The sequence below is a fragment of the Ammospiza nelsoni genome, chromosome 1, assembly GCF_027579445.1.
Source record: "Ammospiza nelsoni isolate bAmmNel1 chromosome 1, bAmmNel1.pri, whole genome shotgun sequence".
Lineage (NCBI taxonomy): Eukaryota > Metazoa > Chordata > Aves > Passeriformes > Passerellidae > Ammospiza > Ammospiza nelsoni.
Window position 1 is genome coordinate 93,839,330 of NC_080633.1, and position 12,076 is coordinate 93,851,405.

The following is a 12,076-nucleotide window of genomic DNA, read 5'->3' on the forward strand; positions in this document are numbered from 1 at the left end:
TGATCTCTAAATATCTGTGCTGGCTGTGTGCCTTTCTCATGCACTTCAAGAGAAGATGATTTTGGGGAGTGATGCAGAGGACAGTGTAGCTGGCCATACAGATTTACTGATACCTCCACTTTGCTCGTATAATTTCACAGCTCTTTAAACAAAGCCTCTCTTCAATACAACAAAGAGAATGGAGATGCTGAGTGTTTGCTATACCTGTGTAAGTTCTGGCAGGGTGATGCTATCTCCCAGCATCTCCTCTAAGAACAGGTGAACACTTAGAATGGCACACTGCATTAAGGAGGGTGCTATTAAAATAACCATTAAGCTTCCTGTGCTGTAAAACTACCCTGATACAATGAAGTCCTCTGGACAGATGAACTCTAGAAATGCTGTGACTGGTAGGGCCAGATTATTTAGCTACGGTGTCCATACGGACAAAACAAAGTCACTTCCAAAGACAGAAACATTAGGGCTTTGTGCCACTGGGCAGAAACTCAGTTTTTGTTCCCATTTCTTGACTGACACTGATATTTTGCCTAAATTCTCACCTGTTCACCTCCTACGGCTACACGTTTTTCTATAAGAGTGTCTTGGCTATATATATTTTTTAAGGGAATACCACTCTCCTTCTGCTGGATTTTTCTTCTGTACCTGGGAAAAACTACCATTTTTTGCAAAAATCTTTTCATGGAATGTCAATTCTCTTGAATTCTCACTTTCACTGAGAAACTAACTTTCTTATGCAAATACTGAAGAAAGAATGCATAACACTTAAGTACAGTAAATGACTTAGGAGAGCAGCATGACTGCATGAAACTAATTTCACTGTAGTTCCTTCCTCCCTCTCTAGTTATGGGACAGCTGGGGAAACATGACCATGTACCACGACAAGCAGAAAAGCCACTGCTGGCACCTATTAGTGTAGTACTTAAAAATGCAATTAGGATGTGAGCATGTTTGGCTACCAACTGTACACACATTACAAACAGCTTATGGTCCCCAAACAACACTAAACACTGGCAGCAAAAATTTACCCAGAGAAGTCAGATCAATGCAGGTGAATTCATCATGTAGATAAATAATGCCCGGGCTGTATTTTTAATAGGAATTTGTGCAAGGCTGGGAAACACTCCAGAGCTGGATGACACTGAGAGGGAATAAACAGGCTATGAGCGATGGTTTCCTCGTGGGCCTTGCTCAGGTATTTAAAAATCCAGTGTGTAACACTAGATGGAGCTGAAAGATCTATTTATGTGTGCCCTGAGGCAACACTGATCTCCAAACACTTGACTCTACCATTAGTGCCAATTCCCTCCTTGTATTCTAAGCACAAGAAAACAAAAATGCATTTACCATCTTTCCATCTACTCTGCACCTGCTCATCACTTTTATCTGTAACAAGACTGTGGTAGGGTTTGAATGAAATAGTAAATTCCTTCTGGCTTTGTTTTCATGTAAAATAGCTTAGATTATAAGCAGCCATCTGTACCTTATAGGAAAACACAATTTTCTATCATATTGAAATTCTGATAAATTTGAAGATGTTACAGAACTTGATATGATAACCATCCTAAACAATGTAGCAGTGGGATGCTGTCTTCTGCAGCTCAGGTGTCAGGATACTGTATGATTCCCATCTTTCATGAGTATCATGAATAAAAGTGCAAACCTAAATTATTTGATATTGTGATGGAAGTATGTGAAAAATGCTTTTGAACAGCAGTTCAAATTTGTGTCCTCTGAGAAACATTAGGGATAGATAACTCAGTACTCTGCTGTGTACAGATTCCTATTTCAGTTCAGTTTTATTGTCACTGTATATGTATGTACTTTTGCATTCCATAAATATAAGACTGTACAAAAAATAAGATAGATAACATTATTTTCTTGTCATTTAAACCTGAAATAAGAGGGCTGACCTTTCCAGTCAGTAAATAGGTTAAGTGTGGTAAAAAAAACCCACTCCAAAACCTTGGAATAGGCATCAACAACTTTTACTTCTGAAGGATGGAATTAAAGTTTCCAATTAATGTTATGAAAGCTCACCAGCTGAAGAGGACTTTTACTTTCCCCACTTATAAAAAGATTACACATGCTAATATTCTACCTCAGTCATGTCCTTCCAGATTTTACTCACTTGACTCAGATTTGACTTGTAGATAACAAATGTTAAGAACCCAAAGACCACGAAGCATACACAATTATGTGCTTGTAAAAATTCATATAATCTGGAACAGCTTGGTATTTTATAAATTACAGGCAGGGAATAATACTCTTATTTAAAATCATATGGCACTTTATTTGAAAACTTGGTGCTTTAGAAGTCAATGAGACTATTCATGGGCATTACTTAATACCAAGGAGAAAGGAAGGAATTGGTCATTCTTTAGAAAAATAATTTCTGCACTGGGGATCCCTTTAATGATCCATACACAACTGAATTAATTCAAATCTGCTTGTGATAAGACTCAAGCACTGTAAGGCTATGAAAAAAACGTAGAAATGGACTTTGGGTGCCTTGCTTGGCCACAGCAAGACAACTCTATATGTGTCAAAGGAAGGAAAACACAACAAAGCACAAGATGAGCTTTGTTGTAAAGTAACACCTTTTAAATGACAGGGGACAGTGACGGCAAATGGAGATCATCTGAGTGCCCTGCACATGGAAGAAGAGGAGAGAAGTGCAAAAAGGCTGATTCTTTGGTATTTGTGAAATATGCCAACGGCAGCTGGCAGGAAGCAGAAGATAATAATGGGGAAGAACAATGGCAAATGGACATCAGGCAAAATAGGCCAGCACAGAATACTTTGGAGGAACACAAGGATTTTCCACTCTGTACATTTGCAGAATGAAGCAGAGTTCCTGCCCAGGATCAGCACTTCACAGAAGAGAAAATTACAGAGAGCAAAGAGAATCTGGACAGACAATTAGAAATAATTTTTTAACAGGTGATTTTCTTTCATTGTTAGTATTTAAAATACATAAATCAAAAGCATAAAAATAATTAGGTGTGGTACAAAAGGACATAAAAATCAAAAAGTGCAACAAGAAAAGTATATGCCAAATATTGTAAATAGTGACTGGTAGCCAGATTTACTTCTCTGCATGGAATATATAATTTAAGACACAGAAGACCTCTCCATCTGTCTACATCATTTTCTGAAAGAGAAGAGTACAGCCAGTCACCACTGTAGTTTGCCACATACCTGAGGTATTTGTGTGCAAGGGGCACACAGTAGGAAGCCTGTCCTAGTTTTACCTTTTCTGAAGCAATTTCAGTATGCACTGTGAACAAGCCACACATCATATAGAATGGAGATATTGAGCTGGGCTTACTAGCTGGCTCCAAGTTATTCTGTGATTATGTGCAAACAATTACATGTCCCCTTCTGTGTTTGTGATGGTCTGACACCAAGTGCAAGGGCAGGTGTCACTCCCTCCCCAAGGAGGGCAAAAGTGCAGGATTAAGGGTGCAACTCCTGCACCACACGTGCAGCCTGTGCCTTGGCCAGGCTGTTTGTGCTCAACCACCACAGCAGAGAGCAGTCCTCTTGCAGGAACACCACAATGCCTGCTGGAAACCAGGACTGATGTGTCAAGCCCCAGCCACCAACCCTTGCAGTCCCAAACCACCTCTCCTGAAGACACACAGTTTGGCTCTCTTTTTAACAACTCAATAGAAATCAAATTGCCTTCACCTTTTGAGCAGAGGCAGCTCTCTTCTCCTGCTTGGCTTTCATTTCTGCGAGCAGTCCACTGCCCATCACTTGCACACCGTACCTCCGGCCTCCCTGGGGGCTTCCCTTGCTGTCACCCCTCTCAGCTTTTGCCATATCATCTGTCTGCACCTCCTCCAGGGAGTCTGGAGTCTTTAATTCCTCGGATCGCTCTGCGCCACCATTCTGCTCCGCAGGCTTTGCCTCCTTCTTGCTTGTGTCTAAAGCTGGGCTTTTTGTAGCAACCTTGGGTGAGGAGGGCTCCTCAGCCACCGACACAGTCTGGGGGCGTTCGGATTTGGAGCCTCTTGATTTGATTAAGTTAAGGAAACCACTCTTCCTCGAGTCTCTTTTCTTCTTCTCATCACCTGCTTCACTGTGCTCGCTGCTGTCTGAACTTTTAGTTGATGGTCTCCTAAAAAAGACACAGACATTTCAATCTTTTCTTCACTCCCCTTCTCCCTTTTTAAAATAGTATCAAATGACTTCTTCCAGGCAAAGCTAATCTTTCATACGATCCATATGTTGCCCTAGGCCCAATCATTACCTGGTGAATCTACATTAAAAACAGGACAACTAGCATTGATCATATCCTTCAGGATTCTTGTGCTGCTTTGTGCAGTTGTTTCATCTGCACTGGGCATCCAGCTGTTTCTAACACCAGCCAGCTCTAACCAAGCTGTCTACACACACAGATACTGGGTTTGCATGGCCAGGTTTTGGTAACAGGGCGTGCACAGGAGTGGCTTCTGTGTAAGGAGTCCTCCTGCTGAAGAGGAAGGAGCAGCAGAGAATGTGTGCTGAACTGATTTCAGCCACCATTCCCTGTCCCCTGTGCCACCGGGGAGGAGAGGGTAGAGAAAAATCAGGAGTGAAGTTGAGCCCTGGAAAGAAAGAGTGGTGGAGAGAGATATTTTAAAGATACGGTTTATTTCTCATTATCATAGTCTGATTTGATTTGCAATATATTAAATTTATTTTCCTCCAAGCTGAGTCTGTTTTGTCCATGACATTAACTGGCAAGACATCTCTCCCTGCCCTTATCTCAACCCAAAAGCCTCTCATTATATTTTCTCTCCTCTATCCAGCAGGAGGGGAGTGATAGAGCAGTGATGGTGGGTACAGGGTCAACCCACCACAACATACAATTTCACTCTGCTCTGTTTCCAGAATGCACTTCCTGTGGCTTGCACCTGCCTATTAGTAAAAGGAGAAGAACTGATCTAGGCACACCCTTGCTTTCTCATGTTTAACACAGCTTTTGGGAGATCTTGTTCCTTAAGGGCTTGAAATAGGAACTAGCTGGCAGCTGGCACAGCCACTTTCTCTCAGTAAGGAGTACAGACGTCACTTTTACAGTGCAGATGTTCATCTTAAAAAAAAAAAAAGGAAGCCCCCGAACCCAAAAGAAGAAAAAACCAAAACCAATCCCTAAAGAGCCCACCTCCCACTAAGGTTTTCTAGAGGCATCTTCTGAGCAGAGTATTCACACTTAAGGGCAAAGCTGAGCACATGCACATTCACATAAAAGCACCCCAACTGGAAAGAGAGCCACTGGCACCCCAAATAAAGATCCTCAGCAAAGAGCACGGCCAGGGATGGGCAAACAGGGATGTGCAAGTTCACAGGGAGATTTGAAATGAGCAGCTGGCAGGCACCCAAAGAAAGCACAGGAGAATGAAGCCTGTGAGCACCCTGATCTTGACCTGCTTAGGACATTTTTCAAAGCTACCATAATTTCATGCCTCCACAAAGTATATCACACATGGCTTCACATGTCACTACAGATATCTATAACTCATGGTGACTTTAGAAGATTTGCTTTTCCTGGCACAGCTATCAACCAGTCACACTTACTCTTTTCCTTAATGGAAAACACAGAAAGGGTCATTCCAAGTTGCCTGGAAATCACCCCTGTTTTCTCATTTAGTTATGGAAATACTCTGTGTGTGCATGTGCACAAACATGTATAAATTCAAGAACCTCTACATGCATGCTTCTGTAAATATACACCCAGCTCCAAAGCAACTGCATAAGCTCATATATATATATATATATATATATATATCCCTTATATAAAGAAGGAGACATCTTTCAGATTAATGTTTTGCTTAAACCTGGAATACTACAAACTGGTGAAACACATCTTTAACGTATTTCAAAACCAGCATAAATCTACTGTCATCTATGAAAACGCTGTACCCAACAGCACTCCTCACTAAAGAGAAATACCACGTGTACAATGAGCACTGGGGAGACTCTCAACCAATATAAAGCTCCCCTTCAGCTCTAATGAGCTTCACTGAAGGGTGAAATGAAGTCAACTGAAATATAAAAATATACACTAGTCATTAATCCCCTCAATATGGTATAGTAAAGCAATTCATTTCAAAGTAGCCACTTTTAAGGGCAGGTAATTGAATTCACAATGTCTTGACTACTAAGGTATTTTCCGACTTTGACAACTGCAACCCTGGATATTGGGAACAGGAGTCAAATACAGCTTGAAAGTGCTGCTTGCTTAGTTATCAAGATGGACTTTTTAAAAAAATAACTTCTAAAAATTTTTTTAAACTTACTTTGAATCCATTTTTGTCACTTTCTTAGTGAAAAATTCATCCACACCTTCATCCACTCTCCCCATGAGGCCATTCTGATCCCCTTCTGGCGTTACTCCAGCAGACACCTGACAGAAGAAAAAACTCTCTCTGTTATACAATAATCTAAGCATGTTTGCTCCAGTGATAATAATTAAGAATTAAGACATATAATTTTTATGTGCCAACCAGAACTCAGTGCAGACGACAGAATCACCACTGGAATTCCCCCTCTAGTAGTCAGGCCAGCTGATGCATTACATCAAATGCAAAATAACCCAAAACACCAGTGACAAACTGGATGCTGCAATGCATGAGGCCAGGAATCAAATGCCTTGGGCTTGAGAGAATAGAGGTCAGTCAGACAAGCAACAAAACACATAAAAAATAAATCCTGATCAGGTGGTGACCTGAAGAGAAAGCATTTTCAACAGACAGTTGTTTCCCTATTTGGAGAAAAACCTGGATTTTGGACTTAGAGATTTAGAAATAGAGCTCCAACAGGCTAACAGAGCCTTTTATAATTCATTCAGTCTAGCACTTCTAAAAGCAGAGACTGTAAATACAGAATCAGGTGTTCCATTTTAGGAACCAAACACAGACTTTTGCTCAATGTCTGAAAACAACAAACTTGCTCCCCATCTTTGATTTCAATGCCCACATTTTGAATATGGGTGACCTCAGGCATATAAACCAGGCTGGCTTTGAAATACCTCCCGACCACAAAGGCCCTGTGAAGATGAGCTGATGACTCTGCAGCCTCCTGAAGATGAAACAAGCAGCCTCCTAGGAGGACTTCTCATGTGGTCTAGCTCCTGTACCTGGCTTTGATGTGGAAAAGCTCTATTACCAGTAAAGAGACTTCCTTTAATTCAAATGCCACATGGAAACCTTTTAGATGACTACAGAGGACTCCCCAAGACCCAACCCATTTGTACTCTTGGTAGTGCTAAGGATCAGGACACAAAATAACAGGGGTTGTAATTTGAAACAATTCAAATCAAGGAATCTCCTAGTTGCCACTATAACTCAAGAGTAAACCCACCTTCTCTTCTGATGTGGAATACAAACTTTCTATGCTTCAATACTCTTAAAAGCTGCTATTAATATCAAACCCAGTCTCATTAAGTCAGGCAAGTGGGTTTCATATGAACCATGCTTTGACAGAGCCATGAAACTTTTAACTTTCCATTCCTGAACCCTGTTATTTTTGTTATCAAAGATAACAGTTAATATTTTATTGACACCTGCTGTAGCAATCTAATAGTGATGTCTAAGGAGCCCACCCGGTAATGACTGCTTTGTTGCCAGTCAAACTGGCAACAGATTTTCTATGAAGAACAGTTCTAGACTAAATTAGCAAAATGATTTATCAGATTTCCAACTTTGGTATGCTCTGTAGCCAGCCTGCTGAACTGGAACATCTCATAGTAGGCAGGGGTGCACACGCCTTCATCTGGGTTGGTCTTTGTGACAAACCCCTTATCACAAACCCCTTATCACCGGTGTCTCAACCGAAACACAAAATAAAAGCGAATGACGCATTTTAGCAGAAATGAGAAACCACTGTACATTGATACTGTAGGCCGCCAGGTAGCAGGGATAAACATGAAAGTATCAAAAGCAAGAGGATCTCCTTAAGGGGAGCTAATTCCAGGATCCAATGATCTACAGCAAATGAGAAGATCTACCTCATAAAGAGAAAATAATTTGCATCTGAAACAGCAGCAAGTTCCTAAAAATTAATGAAAGATGTACAGAAATATTGAGGGTCTAATAAGGTCCTCAAGGTACAGGATATTCTTACAGCTGTTATTGTAACACCTTCTGGTACCAGCATTAACTGTAAGACTGAGCTCTGGTTTATTTTGTGTTTTACCCTCCTAACTCTTAAAAAAAAAAAAGTGTTAAGTCTTCATTTGTCCTTTTTTATCTCTTTTCTAAGCTTAAGTTTAAAAGCAAGCATGCTTCTTTGTTAAGGAAAAAAATGGCTTTGAAGCAGAAATAAGTAAGATGAATCACAATTGCTTTCATACATTAGAGATTCACCTCCTTTGCTGTACTAAATCTTCACACATGAAGGAAGAACTCGTGAGGTTAAGATCTCACAAAAATCTAAATTATAAACAACTGTTTTATCATTTTGCTTCAAAGTTAAAGCTACTTGAGACTGAATGGCTTTGAGTTTTTCTTTTTTTCCCCCTCTCTAAACATTCATTCCAGTAGAAACTCTGTCAAAACTATAAATCTTTCTTCTGCCTACCCACTCAACTCAAGTTAAAAGTTTGTTTCTCTTTTTTCTCCATTTTCTCCTTTCTTTTCTTACATTTTTCAGCTTCCAAATAACAAATCTGTTTTGCAGCAAAACCAGAGAAGTACAGCTATGATCATCTGAGACCCCTGGAATTACTAAATACAAATAATGGGAACAGCAAACAACCCAACAGAGCTGCTTTAAGTGGCAGGAAAGGTCAAGATTTTGCCTCTCACATTTCAAGTGCTTTCCCTAAGCATTGCTTTCTGTATTCTTGAAGTGGCAAAGCCAGCAGCAAATCAACCCTGCAAGCAATGTCACAGTCCACTCATGACTCTGACCTCCAAAATCTGGCTGTTTTATTTTCAGAAGCATCAAAACAAACATCTTAAGTCTTTCAAATATTTGTTTGGACTCAGTTTGAGAACTAGTAAGGAACTAAGTGGTACATAAAAACAAGACAGGGACATATGAGTTTAACTAAAAAAATCTCCTTTCAATTTCTGCAACTAAATTAACTCCCAGTTTCCTAATTAATTCAATATGGATGAGCATTCCACAACGCTGCACTATCATGGGAAGTAAGACTTGTCTACAAGGAGTGACCTTTTTGCTGCTGTTGAAGAAGACACTGCATGTGCTAGTTCCATGCCTGATAGTGAAGCACTTGCCCCTCCCACGCCCCCACTCCTTGCACCTCCTTGTGCTGATGGCACAGGACATGCTGAGCTTGGAAGCCACTGGGAAAACACGTGTGTTCTGCAGCAGTAGTGGAACTGGGAGAGTAAACACAGATGTGTTTTCACTACATGGAGACAAATCCATTCTTCTGCAACCTCTAACCTTCCCAGCGAAGCACAAGGGAATGGAAAGCTGGCTTGAATGTTCCCTTTGCTTTAATGTTTCTCCCTTTCCATGTGGTACAAAAAGCACTCCACTGTCTTTCCCAGCATTAGGGAAATTTTCAAGGATCCTCCCAATTGGAAATCCTCAGGAAGCAGAAGAGGCCACAGGCATTTATTGTGAGGCAGCCTAACGCAGAGAGGAAACGGCTGCCCCTTGATGGGGCTACTTATCATATCAGCTGTGCCCTGTTGCTGTGAGATAACTCTGTAACTCCTCCTGATCTGTCCTCACATACCCTGAGGACACACCATCATAGAAATAAATCTTTACTGATGCCGTATGCCAAGGAAATGGAGCTGTGGGAACTCCACGCACGTATATTGAGTTCACACCAATGCCTTTCGTGAACAGACAGTGCTCTCTTCTGTTTTGCCTTTCTAAGGCAGGCTCCAGCATGAAAAGCAGATCTGTGACTATGCAGATTTGCTGGCCCAAACACCATCTTCAGTTTAGGAGCTGTGGGAAGCTGGGTGTCACAGAGCAGCTCCTCTGAGAGCTGAGAGAAAGAAGAATTCATGCCAAGTTACCACATCTTAATGCAGGCAGAAAAAAGGATTAAGACTTAACAAACCCTTGCAATGTAATTGAAAAGTCTCATGATATTTTGTGCTTTGTAAAAGCTCCAAGCACCTCCAGAAACTGCCTCCATGAAAAAAAATCAAAAGCAAAATAAAAAAGGATAAAACATATCCTGGATTTAGGCTGTGTCAAACAAGACAAAAAAACTTGTAATAGGGATAGCACACTGAAAGACATGAATACCAGAAGAAAAATTAAGTAGTCGTTTATGGCTTTATACCTTCAGCCATTGTCCTCATTACACTGCAAGACCTGATTCATGGCAAAAAGCAATCAACACAGGACATTGCCAGCAATATTTTAATGTAGACTCACTGCTGCTTGGCTGGGTTGCTGCTTTTTATTCCTTTTGGGCCTTAATTTTGTAAAGTGTTCCAGTTTCCTTCCTTCTTCTGATGGCAGTTCTGAAATGAATCCAGAAGTTCGTTTGTCTGGCCTGCTGGAAGGAAATGGTGGGTCTTCTATATGGATAGGTACTTCTTCCAGTGCTTTATCTAGATCAAATTCCATTTCTAAGAAAAATCAAAACTTTCTAATTAGATTTAACATGATATTTAAAACAAAAGATGATGCCATTCCTCTTTTTGGTGGCAAATAATTATAAGCACATTCAGGGAACTTAGCCACAACATTTCTGTGAGCAGAGAGCACTGTGAGCCACTATTTACTATAAAACAGCAGAGTCCCAAAACAAAGCAGCCAGTGTGGGCCACAAATGCAATCCAGAGGGAGGGAGAATCACCTGTGTTATTCAACCAAGAACCATCTAGAACCACCTCAGGCAAGCAAAGAAACAAAATGGTTTTAAGGAATTCTCACTTACCAAAAGCTCTGGACACTGGCCGGAGCATTCTACTGTGGATGCTTTTCCTTTTTGATTTAGGAGTCATCTATCAACACAAAACAAAATAACAATTACTTTAGGGGACAAAAGAAATTACAACAACAAAACAGTTTTTCAAGCCTATGAACCATTTAAAGATCTGATTTGATTTAACACCAGAAGGGAATGGTTTCCCTTCCTCTCTCATACATTCAGAACTTTTTCTAAATTTGTATTTTAACTGACTTTGAACACAACCAGGGAGGTAGTTCATTTTTCCCACTAAAAGTGCAGGCTGCACACAGGATGATTACTGCAATTGTCCAAGCATTAACTGTTTGATCTCCAACTGTAAGACAAGGAAACTATTAAAATCTCACCTCTGCAGAGATCACGAGGGACTCATTTAAGACTTAATTACTTTGTCCAACACTGCAGTTAATGACAATACCAGGAATAATCTACTCCTTGTTCTGGCTTTTATTTTTGATACAAAACACGCTTCCTCAGTTCATTTGTTAGTGGTATGTCACTGGGAATCAATGCATCTGGACATCACCACACAGCTCACCAAACTTCCCTAGGAAAATGAGCCTTGGAGAATACAGCCCTTCTTCGAAAAACAAAACCACCATGTTGGCAGTATCTGTAGCAAACACATGACTTCCTTGGACTTAACACACATTGAGAAGAGGTGGAAAGTTCAGCATATGTTCAACACAGTTACTGAATTACTGCTACCAGCCTTCTGATCTTCACGTTGCCAAAAAAAGTAATACAATGCCTTCAGAGCGTAAACACCCAGACTTAAGACTCAAGTTTGCTCTTTTTGGAAGAAAGTTGTCTGTCTTGTCTTGACTGAAGCCTTCTGAAAGTTTGCATGATGAGAAAAACAGTTTTGCTATAGGAAATGGATGCATCACCAATTCCAAACCTCTTAACATAGTTCGGCATTGTCAGACTTTTTGTTTAAAAGTTGAACTGCGGGTTTTCTCAAGAGTTAATTTAAAATCACTCAGGTTCTATAAAGATGGGCTCCTTTTGTGGTAGAGTTGTACATGGTGGCTTTAGTGATACCCATGTATTTCCATTGACCTGCTAGTCTTGAAGCCTAGGGACTTTAAATCTAGTGGCTTCAAATTCTGGAGTATTCGTCAGCTAGCTGTTATCAATTAATGTTACTCATTAACAGAATTGTTAATGAAGGTT

General features: G+C 40.4%; 1 protein-coding gene across 4 annotated transcripts in view; it reads right to left on the reverse strand.

Annotated features, from left to right (window-relative positions):
- Positions 1-12,076, reverse strand: part of CARMIL1 (capping protein regulator and myosin 1 linker 1) — a 188,145-nt gene that overhangs the window by 12,742 nt on the left and 163,327 nt on the right. For all 4 annotated transcript variants that reach the window (XM_059479812.1, XM_059479797.1, XM_059479821.1 and 1 more), the window contains 4 exons: positions 10,868-10,934; positions 10,360-10,556; positions 6,288-6,394; positions 3,691-4,123 (listed from right to left, as the gene is read on the reverse strand). In XM_059479812.1, the coding sequence (XP_059335795.1) occupies positions 3,691-4,123; positions 6,288-6,394; positions 10,360-10,556; positions 10,868-10,934 (804 nt within the window). The remainder of the gene's footprint in view (positions 1-3,690; positions 4,124-6,287; positions 6,395-10,359; positions 10,557-10,867; positions 10,935-12,076) is intronic.